The sequence below is a fragment of the Panthera tigris genome, chromosome A2 (genome assembly GCF_018350195.1).
Source record: "Panthera tigris isolate Pti1 chromosome A2, P.tigris_Pti1_mat1.1, whole genome shotgun sequence".
Lineage (NCBI taxonomy): Eukaryota > Metazoa > Chordata > Mammalia > Carnivora > Felidae > Panthera > Panthera tigris.
In genome coordinates, this window is record NC_056661.1 from 76,964,224 (window position 1) to 76,978,655 (window position 14,432).

Genomic DNA, 14,432 nt, shown 5'->3' on the forward strand with positions numbered 1-14,432 from the left:
AGGAACAAGTGGGAAATCTAGAGAAAAGTGTTCACTGAACTATTCTTCAAACTCTTCTATAGGCTTGACTTTTTTCAAAGTAAAATCCTGGGGTTAAACAAAATCAGAGAGAGGTCTGACTTCATACTGCAAGGCACTATCTCAAGAGTAAAGAGAAATTTCTTTTTTTTCTTTTTTCTTCAATTCAGCGACAAACCCACAGAGGAAAACCATTATAATCTTTTTAAAAGCCATAATGTGAAAACAGTAAAAAGAGATGACCCATATTAAGGAATGATATCCAATAGTGCTGTGACGCCCCAAGGCTTATTTATGACAGGCTAGGGCACAGCTCCGAGGGTTTTATTGTTTTGTTTTGTTTTGAACTATGTGCAGAAAAGACAGTTGACCGCTAACATTTTTGACAGCCTAGACACTCCGCTTTATAAAAACCATCTAGCTTAACCATCATAACAAGCCTGGCTATAGCTGTTATGATCTCAAACTGAAAGAAAATGAAAAGAAAAAAGTAAAACTCAAGGTGGTAAATAATTTACATGCAAATTCAAACAGTAAACAGGTGATCTGAACTCAAGTCTGTGAAATCCCACACTCTAGAGTCTTTCTCATATAATATACTAAATGAACAACAATGCAACAGGACTGCTGTCTGTGTAAAGTTTTACTCTTCAAATGACTGTGTCTACTGCTACCATTAATTTTTAATAATGAGAATAAACGGTATATTGCCATTTTTCCACCAAGAAGAAAAATCTTCCAAAATACTCCAGTCAATGTTAATGCCATCAAAATTCTAAAATAGATTATGTGTATTTTATGTTAATTTTATGTATGTTACATATAATCACGTAATAGCTCATGTTATTATAAAATAGATTATGTATGACTTCTGTGTACTTAAAAAAAGATGTCCCAATAAGAAGTGATGATGAAGAGCAGAAATGGGTTAAAAAAAAGAACAAAAGTAGGATTTCTTTTGCTCGAAACTAGGATCACAGGGTACTGCTTAAAAATAAGGCTATGGGTAATCATGTTACATCATACAAATATATCAAATCAACACATCTTACACCTTAATTTTTTTGTTTTGGTTTATTTTGAGAGAGAGCACAAGTACAAGTGGGGGAGGAGCAGAGAGACAGCGAAGAGAGAATCCCAAGCAAGCTCCACACTGTCAGTGCACAGCCTGACGTGGACTCAATTCCTGAGATCATGACCTGAGCCAAAATCAAGAGCCAGACACTCAACCAACTAAGCCACCCATGTGCCACAACACACTGTACACCTTAAATACACACACGTTATATGTCGACTGTATCTCAATAAAAATAAAAATTTTTAAAAATGATAAAATTAAGGTTATGGGGTGCTTGTCAGGAAGATATCAAAGATATGTTTCATTTGGATTTTGGAAGACACCTGACAGTTCCAGTCATGTTTTGCAGAACTGAACCAATTGAACACCCATCTGGGTTCCCATTAATCATCCCATACTGTACTCCTTTCATTCCCGCACCTAGTGGAAAACCAGCTTATGAAGCCGTGAAACCTCTACACGCTCTTAAGACTCTAGGAATTTTGTTAGAAAATTGCTAGGTGATACAGATTCCTTCTACGTATAGAAATAAAAACTGACAGGTTTGTAGGCAGGCACTAAAAACACATGAAGAGAGTTGAGCAGAAACAGTGTTGTTTAAGGTGCAAAAACGATCCTAAATAATTTTTTTAATGTTTATTTATTTTTGAGAGAGAGAGAGAGAGAGAGAGAGAGAGAGAGAGACAGAGCACGAGCGGGGGAGGAGCAGAGAGAGAGGGAGACACAGAATCCGAAGCAGGCTCCAGGCTCTGAGCTGTCAGCACAGACCCCGACGCAGAGCTCAATACTCATGAACGAGATCATGACCTGAGCCGAAGCTGGACACTCAACTGACTGAGCCACCCAGGCGCCCCAAAATGATCCTAAATGATGTATTTGTTAAATACTTTCTTAACGTAAACATCGCCTCATCCTCATGAACTATAATAAATGAAAAAGACACAAAAAGGAGAAATGTTCTATTCCAATTACTCAGGTTGAAATATTCATTTTTGAAAGATGGAGTATGAATAGCAAAAGCCAAAACCTCAAAGATTTAGAGAACTCAGCCACAAGTTGAGAAATACACTGTAACATATTCTGTTTTCACTCAATCAACAGCGACTGATTACCTAGCAATACCCATAGCATGTTATATCATGTTACACAGGAGTTACTGTTGTGATTATTATTTAAAAATAGTGAATAAGAAAAAAACTCATATCACATAAGCTTCTGGTTGATTTTACCTGACTTATTTTTTTTGAAATTAAAGGTCTTACATAAGTTTTATAGTTTATTTCTGAAAAGAAAATTTATTTCTGAAATAAAACTCCATCAGAAAAAGATATCCTAAGAATTATTGTTAATGACCAAGTATGAAGTTCTACATTTTAAGTAGACATTTATTATTTTCAGGAAATGATACTTTAAAAGAAACTGACATATATCTCTACTACTAAATTAAGTTACTTTGAGCCACTAAATTAACAAAGAGAACTACAGAATTTCCTCCTCGGGATGGCTTAAGACTGTTCGAATATTCTTCTTTCCTGGAATAGTTTTAGACAAACTTCTATAAAAAAATTAGAAAGTCAAATAAATTACAGACATGTAGATGATTAACAGGTCCCATTCCTTTTTTTCCTTCTTATAGCACTGCTCTTTTTATCTAAGGTAGTAAATATAATTTTATTTTCCTTGCCTGAAAGATTGAAGATGTACATAAAATGCTTAGCACAGGGGGTCTCCAAAAGCTGGTTGGTCCTCTCTTCCTTCCATGTCAAGATTCATTCTCATAATGAGTTTCAGCATGTTATATTACTAGGGTAACAATTTTTACTCCTTTTGAGGCTTATTGCTGTACATAGTACAACCCTTAAGCTTGACATCATCCTGTTTGTTTTTCTTTAAGTCAGATTGTTTCCTGACATTTCCTATTGCCCGTGATTCTAGGAATAAGCACAACGTTTGACTTTAATGAGTGTTTCTTTGCTGGCATTCCACCTTCTCTACATTTCCAACCAAGTCTTCCCAAGATACACCGGACACAGACTTAGTGGTGGTAGAGATACGAAAATAATGGTGCTTCAAAATTTACCTACATGCTGGAGCCCCTGATTTATCAGTTGATGAGAAGTATACTGTACAACGAACACTAACGCAACTTGCCCAGATATAAATGTCTCATATCACACAGTTTGAGACAGAAAAGGGGACAATTTAATCTAAAATTCCTAAACTATGTGGCTGTGGAAAGAATTTTACAAGAAGACAAGGTACCACACTACAGATTCCATCTTATTGCTCCTCTCTTTTGCCACCACTGCTCATAAAAGACCACATCCCTGCCCTGGAGCACCTTCACACTTGATGGCTCTACTCTGGGATAACATCTGATGCCTTGCTGACATAAAGCCTAATTCCTCACTCCACAAAAGCCATTACAATCTGCTCTTTGTTTGCAACATTTAAAATAAGTATGTCTTCAGCATACAAAAAGCTCAGGAGAATGAAGTAGATACTATCCCCACACAGCACATCTACTTAATCCCTGCCTCTTTCCTCACAGATTTGGTCACTACAGAATAAGAATAAATTGTACCAGTAATTGCCGGCAGATAAAAAATAAAACTTAACCTTAAAACACCTTTAATAATACAGCACAGATGGAAATGAGGTGATTTTATGAAATAAATTACTCATCTGTGTTATGTAAATGTCAAAACTGATGTGTCTGAAACGTCTACCTTATGTTTTTCAACAACAACAAAAAAATTCTAGTCATATTTAAAAGAAAGAGTAATTTTCTCAAATCAAACCTAGCAGTGTCATTTGTCTTCAGAGAAGGCACTCCACGGAAGTAACTTTTCCAAATAGTTGATCCGCTTCAATGCCCAAACTCACTTTACTTAAACCATTTTGGACAGAAATGTTCTCAACTGTGTCCAGTATTCCCTACCAATGCAGGTAGTGCACCGTACCAAGAATCTAATTCAAGCACTCGTGAGTGGCGAAGGTCTATCACTGTGACTAGGCATTCGGTTCCTAAGATATCTCTAAGACAGCAAGAGCCTCAGGGGCATTAACAAATGTAAAGCAATTAGCTCCTATTCCAAGTGGCCTCAGGATGACAAGTTCTCCCACCCGTATTTTCAGAGTTATCCTGTCCCTTCTTAAAAACTCTCATCCACCACTGTTTCTAGGGTGTCCTTTACCCATCTTCTAAATCACTGCTTCTGAACTGTGGCTGGGACATCAGCTAACCATGTAGACAATAACTGATCAAGAGCAGGAATAAAACTGGGGTGAGGGTCTCCATTTAAAAAGGTGCATTGGGGGTCTCCCCACGCAATGAGAAGACGGCAACCTGTGTGACTTTGACTGGAAAGAAGGAGAGATCCTGATGTTCCTCAGTGCCACCAGGATGATGAAGAACCACAGATCTATCACTGTGGAGCAACATACAGGCAACAACTTCATGTTTAGTAAAGTGGCCAATGCAATTCTTTTCTTCCGTCTGGATTTTCGTATGGGCCTGCTTTACATCACACTTCGCATAGTGTTCCTGATGACGTGCAAGGCCCCCCCCCTCCACCCCAGCCGGATATGGGCCCTGAGTATATCAAGTACTTCAATGACAAAACCATTGATGAAGAGCTGGAGTGGAAAAGGAGGGTCACCTAGATTGTGGAGTTCTTTGCCTATTGGTCTAATGACTGCCAGTCGTTTGCTCCTATCTATGCTTACCTCTCCCTCAAGTATAACTGTACAGGGCTAAATTTGGGGAAGGTGGACGTTGGACGCTACACTGATGTTAGTACACGGTACAAAGTGAGCATGTCGCCCCTTGCCAAGCAGCTCCCTACTCTGATCCTGTTCCAAGGTAGCAAGGAGGTCATGCAGCGGCCACAGATTGACAAAAAAGGATGAGCTGTCTCTTGCACCTTCTGAGGAGAATGTGATCCAAGAATTCAACTTGAATGAGCTGTATCAAAGGGCCAGGAAGCTATCAAAGGCTGGAGATCACATCCCTGAGGAGCAGCCTGTGGCCCCAACCAACACGGAAGCACCAGACAGGAAAGCAAGAAGGACAAATAGAATCCCTGCCTTGTCAGTGCTTCCTCACCTTTGAGGTCCTGCCCCTTCCTTAACCACAGGCCCTGCCTGAGGCCTGGGCCTTTTATTTATGTTTTCCCTTTGGCTCTGCCTCAGTTAGGCAGGGTGCTGCTTCTGATTTTAAGGAGGCTTTCAGGGAATTGACAGGAACCCTCAGGGAAGGCCTCCACTGCTGTGGCCAACTTTCACTGGAAGGAGGGAGAGATCTCTGATGATGGGAGGAGGAAATGCTTGCCTTCCAAGCTTGGGTCAGAGTATCAGCTGCTGTCCACCACTCACATGTCTCCATCGGGCAGTGTTTTCATCCTTCCTCTTAGTGGACCTGCACAGTCTGCCTAGATTATATTAAACCTAACAGAAAAGGCCTAGGTATGGAGTCTGCACTAGGATTTTTCCCTCAAGGATCCTTACTTCTTTAGGCATTTCTGGCTTGGTCTGTGGCCTTCATTAATAAGGCTAACTTTGTCACTGGTCCCCAGGAGAAACCTTTAACCACTGAATTTACTCATTGGAGATAGTTTTGAATAATCCCCATAATTTTTGGAGTTTGGGAGGAAAAGGCATAGGTTTGAGACGTTCCTTTGTATGGTGGGGCTCAGGAGAAAGCCCTTGGGCAGGTATGAGGTTTCACTTAGTCTCCTACTTCCAACAACCAGTTGATGGTTTTCAATAATAAAGAGACTGGGATTTCCTTTAAAAAAAAAAAAAAGGTGCATTAGCTCCAATGCACCGTCTGATTATAAGTTTAAACACTGAGAGGACATTTCCAATTATTTCCTAGTTCTTGATTACATCACATGGTTTTGTTTTCAGGGAAAATGACCGACAAATAAATCATTACTCCACAGTAATTATTCTCACCATACCTTCTTGTCCAATACCACTATTATTAGTTAAGAAATGTCACCATTAATAAGTAAAATCACAATACAGGCTGGCTTACCTGACGCGCGCCTTGTGAATCGGTTTATTACCGGAGCTAAAAGAAAAAAACAAAACAATATGATTACATATTATTATACATATTATTACATAAGTTAATAGAGGAAAAATAAGAATAAATAATGCAAAAGGAAGTGTCACAAATATATGAAAATTAAATGTTTAAATTCAATAGTAGCCAAGAAATTAAAATTAAAATTTCACCTGTTAAATTAGTCTCCCACAAAACACTTTAAATTTTAAAAAATCCCAAGTTTTGGATGGCTGAAACTACTTGACTAGGGATCTCTATGTAAATCTACATAATATCTTTGGAAACAACTTGGCAATCACATCAAGGACCATGCAGGGTTTGTGTGTGTCTCCACTTTTAGAGATTTATCTAACAGAAATACTACTAGGGAAAGAAAAATCAATATGTCTTATAAAAGGAGATTTCAAAATACAGGAAACAAGCCTAGCCAACAGAGTCTCTTTTTAAAACAGAGTTGGGGGGCCACAGAGGAGGAGGAATCTATGCACAACCTCATCAGAAAAACCATGACCTTTAAGGAAAAAAACCCTTTCAGCCAGCTGCAAGCCCTCAGCTGGGCGTGAACTTCCTCCTCATCGGGACACCAGAATTCACCTCACTCTGCACTTCAAAAGGAGCCAATGCAGTTGAACAAGCTCAACCCCTTATCTGCATATTGACCCAACCAATCCCAGGTAATTTAGTTTCAATCCCTGTGCTGCACAGAGGACCTGAGAGAACTATACCCTTGGCCCTCTGATAACTCTACCCTGTCCTTTGACCTCCTTGGATCCAGCAACAACCTAGGATTCGGGTTTCTCCCTGAATCTGTGCTTCCTGAATTGCAATTCTAATTAGCCCAAATAAATATCTGTCTGCTTAAACCTTCAGTGGATTCTTTCTTGGTCGACAGGAGACTTCTATGTAGCAGCATCACTTTCACAATGAAAAAAAAAAAGAGAAGACAAAATGAAAAATGCTTATTTACACTGAAATCATTATGAAGTGAAGCACAGTATATCTTTGGTATTCTCAGATTTAATATTTATAGTTCGGATCATTTCTGTGCAGCCCGGAGGTCAAGGCCTCCAAAACGGCATACTAAAGGGTGGTCTGTGGACGTGCATCTCTCACCTGGGAAGCCTACGATGGGCCCGCTGCCCAGACTCAACTCAGGCCTGTTGTTTCCTCCTGCTTTTGCTAACAGTTATGTCAAGAAGTGAGGTTTTCAAGAACTTTATTTCTTGAGATAAGCAGGTAAGGTTGAGGTTCATATTATACACAGAAAGGACATCATGTCCACAGTATATTTCGTGGCAAACGTCATTATATGCTATAATACTTTTTAATACTTCAAAACAGTAATTATAAAAATTGTTTACACTATGGAAATAGGTCAGGTTAAAAAAGAAGACAAAGAAAGGGGTACCCAGAGGGGCTCAGTCAGTTAAGAGTCCGACCCTTGGTTTCAGCTCAGGTCATGATCTCTCTGGGCTGCAGCACCCATTCTCTCTCTCTCTGCCCCTCCCCCACTCACTCGTGCTCTCTCTCAAAATAAATAAATAAACTCAAAAAAAATTCATTAAAAAGACAAAAATTTTATCTGCACCGTGGTTACACTCCATGAAAAATGTGGATGCGTAGGAACTTGTACTAGAACAAAACTGTGTCAAATGTTTTACAGGAACCCTTGCAACAACTGTATTAAATATCAGCGTGGCCATATTACTGATGAGGACATTTTTACAGTAAAGCTCAGAGATACTCATTTGCTTTAGATCACAAAGCCACTCCGTGGCAGAGCTGGAGAATGTGAACCAAGGCACATCTAGCAGCAAAATGCTGCCTCAGAGAAAAGAGAAAGCAAAACTGCTAACTCCTGAAATCACACAATAATAGGTAAATATTTCCTTCCATGTGGATTCCCACTGTTACTAAGGATTAATTTTTTTTTTCAAAGTTTAAATTTTTTAAATGTTTATTTATTTTTGAGAGGGAGAGACTGAGCATGAGCAGGGAAGGGACAGAGAGAGAGACAGGGAGATACAGAATTGGAAACAGGCTCCAGGCTCTGAGCTGTCAGCACAGAGCCCGACACAGGTCTTGAACCCACAAACCATGAGATCATAACCTGAGCTGAAGTCGGGCGCTTAACTGACTGAGCCACCCAGGCGCCCCAGGATTAATTCTGTGAAACAATTCACAAGCCCTATGATTAAAATACTACAGTTTACAGAAAATTCTATCTTTCCAGCTGATCAAGGGAGATAAAGTTACCATTATGTATATACCACAATAATTTAACCATATATTTGCAAAGTGACAAATTACTTCTATTAAAAAACCTTTCATCGGGTAAACTGAATGTTATGTATATTTACCACATAAAGGAAAAAGTTTTCTTAGACACTTTCAAACCCCTTTTTCACATCACCTTCAGAACCTAGTCTAGATTTCGAAAGCCTCCCCGGCAAACTCCAAGGACAGAGAACAGAGAGAGTGCAAAACATTTCCACCCCAGGAATGCTGAGAAGAGATAGTGCAGGCAAACAAAGACATGAGGAAGGCAAAAAAACCTATCTCAGCCTTGCAGCAAAAATAGAGTAGACATTCCCCTCTTGCTCTCTCCAGGCTCTTGAGACAATGAAATCACAGCACTAGTAGTTTCTGATCTGAAATGTTGGGAAGTCTTTGTTCTCTTGGGATCCCTTAGGTTTCTACATCTTTCTGAAGTGTTTAAGGCAGAGATTTGCAACACAAGTGCCATCACCATCTAGAAAGTGTATTCTAATTTTGTGGAGGCATTTTTTTCCAATTGTCAAAGTAATTCAGAGGACGTCCTTGGCATCTGGTGGACAATGCAGAACCAACAACAGTCCTGAATCTCACCACTCTGTCCTGCACTGCTTTCAAGTATCCCACTGGATATTCAGATTGGCAAAAAAAGTCAACTTATAACCATCAGAACCTCGATCATTCCAATGTTTATATATAAACACCATTATTTTACACAGTTTTAATATACATTACATTTGCCACAACTCCCCCATAAATCAAAAAGATTTTGTAGGATTTGTTTGCATTTTGGTTTTTTTTTTTGGAATTTTACTAATAGACATTCATCATTTCAAAAAATCATGTCATTGGGATGCCTGGGTAGCTCAGTCTGTTAAGCATCATCAGACTCTTGATTTTGGCTCAGGTCATGAACTCACGGTTTGTGAGATTCAGCCCTGCATCGGGCTCTACTCGGACTGCATGGAGCCTGCTTGGGATTCTCCCTCTCTCTCTCTCTCTCTCTCTCTCTCTCTCTCTCTCTCTCCCCTGCTCACACACACACTCTCTCTCAAGATAAAGAAATAAACATTTAAAAAAAAATCATGTCATTGCAGCAATGCCACTTCAGGTATCTGAGTCACCAGTACTAAATGACCACATACATACTGAAGTCCACACCTGCTGGTATACACTTTACTTACTATGGATTACTTTCCTTTATTTCTCCTTTATATTTTTGCTAGAAATTGTATCAATTTTTAAACTGTGAGTAGACAAGTTATATGACTATCATTTCTACCTCCCAATAGTGAATGGGACATGGTATCGGGGCAATTAAGGAGATGAGAGCACCAGGCAAGTGATATGTAGTAGTCAAGGTAAACACTGGGTTCTGACAACAATTACCAAGAACTCAATCCCTTATATCCATATCCTTCCATACCCGTTTGCAGGGACGAAGCACAAGTGTTTCTTGCACAGTTTTGGCCAACTGATCGCAACCTCAGGGCGCCTGGCTAGCTCCGTGGGTTGAGCATCCAACTTCAGGAGCTCAGGTCATGATCTTGTGGTTTGTGAGTTCAAGCTCCACATCAGACTCTGGATCCTCTGTCCCCCTCTTTCTCTGCCCCTTCCCCACTCATGAGTGCTCTCTCAAAAATAAACATTAAGAAAAAAAAACTAATAGTAATCTCCACAATCTCTCTAGATTTTTTAGTCTAGCTACCAAAATGAGGAAGAAGGTTGTGATTCAGGATGGGAGTCTTGCTGTGAAGAAAGCAATGTACATCTGGGCCCAGTGTGCCTGTGTTCTCTCTCAGGAACTAGGTACAGAGAAGGGGAGTAGGAGGGAGGTGAGGAAGGACACTGCCAATATCCGGTTAACTCTTTCAACGAGGGCTGCCACACAAGGGCAGGGTAACCAACTGGATGTCAGGAGGCCTGCCCTAACTGGGGCCACGCCCCAACACCTTCCGTGACACCTGGGATGGATAGTGTAACTTTGACTTCAATTCTCAACTTCTAAAATATGAAAAATAAGACCTGCCGGCTTCCTTTCACAGGGGGTTTTAAGAAAGAATTTTAAAAGAACTTCAGAGGGGTGCCTGCGTGGCTCAGTCGGATAAGCGCCCGACTTCGGTTCAGGCCATGATCTCATGGTTTGTGGGTTCAAGCCCCATATTGGGCACTGTGCTGACAGCTCAGGGCCTGGAGCCTGCTTCAAATTCTGTGTCTCCCTCTCTGTCTGCCCCTTCCCCACTCGCACTCTGTCTCTGTCTCTCAAAAATGAATAAACACTAAAAAAAATTTTTAAGAACTTCAGAAAAGAATTAAAAAAACTAAAACAAAGAACTTAAAAAAAGAAAACATCTTTGAAAATGCCTGTAAATTCTAAATTCCTATTCAAATATAAGAAACTGATGTTTATTTACTGTGAGTTACTATGACCAATTTTAATATTACCATTTTTCGAAACATAGTAAGTAGACAGCAGTATAAACTCACAAAAGAAAAGGTTAACAGATGATGTTTCCAAATATGACAAGTCAAATTAAGTTTTCCCAGACTCCTGGTTTCCATCTTCAGATTTTCCTATTCTGTGGATGCTCTGTGTGCATTTACTTACACACACACACACACACACACAATACTGTAGACTAGAAGAATACAAAAGGAAAAAAATAGGAAATGTATCATCTGTCTGAAAAAGCAAGCAAATATGATTTACAAAACTCCTAGCATTTTTTTTTTTTTTTGAGAGAGAGCAAGTGCATGTGAATGGGGGAGAATCCCATAGAGAGAGAATCCCAAACAGGCTCAGCACACAGTCCGACACAGGGCTCGATCCCATGACTGCAGGATCATGACCTGAGCCAAAATCAAGAGTCAGACACTCAAACAACTGAGCTACCCACGCATCACCAACTCCTAACACTTCTAAGGGATATTCTCTATGATCTTAGTGAATGCTCAAAGAAAAATATGGCAATATTCATATAGGTTTGACTTTCTCCCAACTGCCATTCCAGTGGAATACTGAAGAGTCCTATGTTCCTGTATCTACAAGCTTGTCTAACCAGTGATCTCCTCCATTCCCAGACTATATTCCACTGGATTAGTCTTAATTCCTCTGCTCTCAGGAGACCCAGAAGTATAACTGATTCGAGCCTTCTTTAATCTCAGAGTGTCCTTACAAGAAAATTGCTCTATTATTTGAGGTAACCTGAATGAGTCTCTATTCCTGGCAGTGAAAACAGCTTCCCACACCTGTGACTCAAGCTCAACTGGTGCCAGCAGCAGCTGCTTATCTCCTCACCTCTTCAAGGCCCTTGGTCAAAGCCAAAGCTTTGAGACAAAAGGCGCTAAGTAAACACCCACAGGGCAGGAATCAATAAACTCTGCGAAGTAAACAGAACAAGTCTCCTTGTCCCACTCATTTTACTGCTTTAGGGAATGTGGATGCAGGGCACTGGACACACAAAAGCCCCTGTCCCTGAAGAGCTTGACCAAGTCCAGTCGTATTTTCAAATAAAATGACTGAAGGATTTACACCATGCCAAGCAGCTACCCAACCAAAAAATTCAGGTAAATTCCACAGAAGATTTTTAAATAAACTTAAATTCTTTAAGTTTTTAAGTATGATCCAATGAGTTTGGTCTTCAAAAAACGAAAGCCAGATTGACAGAAGTGCATAGTTTACATCTCTGAGCATACGACTGTGAAGGAGGCGCCAAGTTAAAGAAATAAGAGCTCTGGGGCGCCTGGGTGGTTCACTAATGGTGATGGGTTCAAACAATGTAATGGAACACATTGTAGCAATTTAAATAATTTATTGTTGGGGCACCTGGGTGGCTCAGTAGGTTAAACATCCGACTTCGGCTCAGGTCATGATTTCACAGTTTGTGGGTTCAAGCCCCGTGTCGGGCTCTGTGATGACAGCACAGAGCCTGGAGCCTGCTTCGGATTCTGTGTCTCCCTTTCTCTCTGCCCCTCCCCAACTCGGGCACCTCATGTTCTCTCTCTCTCACACGAAAATAAACATTAAAAAAAAGAGGAAGAAGAAGAAAGAGCCCTGAGTTGTGTCTATGGTCATTAAATACACACACACACACACACACACACACACACACACACAAAATCATACTGTCTATATTGGAGCCACATTAGCAAAATGGAGCTTTTGCAGAAAAGTGTTCATATACCCTGAAATGAGATGTACAGAGTAGTCTCGGAATCAACTAAGTAATTAGCATCCCTATTCTCCTATTAGCTGCCTTTTCTAGCAATACACACTTTCTGAATCTGTTAACTGTCTAAATAAAAGATTCTGGAAATTATGTAAATTGAGACCATGTTAGCTAATTATTTTTGACACAGTAAACACTTAGCTCAAAATGAATTAATTTATCTTATGCTTGTGTTTCAAAAATTAAAAGTGAAGTCAGCCTTACCCTTGAACCGAGCAAGAATTAACTTTTTTAAGACTGACAGCAAAAAAGCAAATAAACAACAAAACCTGAATATTTTGCGAATTAACCTAACAGACACAATTTCAAACTTTCTTACACATGTTTAATTCCTGACACTGAGAAGGACCACTTATTTTCTATATTTTGTCAAAGGATGATGAGATGAGCCCCTGGTCACATTTGCAAATCCTCAGAGATACTCTTACTTGCTGCTGTCCTGTGAGCCTCTGAGTTGGGTTTCCAAGCACACTGGTGCCCACGAACCCACTGGGATTAGGCCTTTAAAGGGGCTCCTGGGTACACTTGGAGGGTACTCTCCAAAGCTTCCCAGTCTTGGGTCTCCAGGAGACACAGATTATGAGCCATGTGCCCTCCAAGTACTTGTGATCAGACATGATGGGAACTGTTGGAGGGGCAGGCATTTGGGGAACCAATTTTCTTCTTCCTTTCTGATTACACAATGTGAGATCAGGTGTCCAACTCACCTGGACATATGGAGCTTGGCTGGAGGCAGGGCAGAGGAGGATGAAAGACAGACACTTGAGCTTTTAGAAAGTGCCAGCTTGAAGGACCACTAAAAAGATGTACATTTTTGTTCTTTCTATTCATACACCAAACTCCTCAAAATATAACTGATATTTTTAAACACCAAGATGATAAACTATAACTATTACACCAGGAAAAGAAACCACTCCTACTTACTTTTGCTTATGAATGAACTTGATTCTCAACTTTTTAATTCATGACAACTTTACCCAAAATGTCCTCTTAGGAGCAGAAAATAACCTTAGGAGAGTCCTAAGGCTGCTAAGCTCATAAATTTACACACAGAACTGAGGCACTGACAATGCCGAGAGAAAGGTTCCCAAACACCTTTAGGATTCTAAAATGTGGGCTCAGAAGAGAAGATATAGGGAAAGGCCATTGTCAAAACTACATAAATTTAATCTCCACTTCTGTGTGTACTGAAACTGTCTCTTCTAAACGTACTTGATTAAATACATGCAAAGGGGATCTTTGTGGAGACTAATGGTCTGTTGGTAAGAGTGAACAATCTAGGGGCACCAGGGTAGCTTAGTTGGTTAAGCACCCAGCTCTTGGTTTCAGCTCAGGTCATGATCTCACAGTTCATGAGTGTGAGCCTTGTGTCGGGCTCTTCACTGAGAGTGCAGAGCCTGCTTGGGATTCTCTCTCTCCCTCTCTCTCTCTGCTCCTCCCTTGCTCATGCATGCTCTTTCTCTCTCTTGCTCTCTCTCTAAAAATAAATAAACTTTTTAAAAAAATTTTTTAAAAAAGTGAACAATCCAGACTAGTTACCAGGAAAAACCCAAAGCTACAAGAGTTCAAAGTGTCACACAACCATAAAGTCACACACACACACACACACACACAAAAACCAGACTCAGAAAGGGGTAATTAAGAAAAATACAATGAAGACAAACTGAGAAAATAATCAGGGATTATGATCAAGGCTGTCTAATAATAAAGGTACAAAAAGCTACATTCAAACCCTCCCCCATGACTTCACAGAGTGAAC

General features: G+C 40.0%; 1 protein-coding gene and 1 pseudogene across 1 annotated transcript in view; one reads left to right on the plus strand and one right to left on the minus strand.

Moving 5' to 3' along the window:
• The window catches only part of PRKAR2B (protein kinase cAMP-dependent type II regulatory subunit beta), a 101,702-nt gene that overhangs the window by 68,827 nt on the left and 18,443 nt on the right, over positions 1-14,432 (minus strand). The window contains exon 2 of the mRNA XM_007083971.2: positions 6,138-6,173. Within this exon, the coding sequence (XP_007084033.2) occupies positions 6,138-6,173 (36 nt within the window). The remainder of the gene's footprint in view (positions 1-6,137; positions 6,174-14,432) is intronic.
• LOC102957042 lies at positions 4,190-5,583 on the plus strand (annotated as a pseudogene).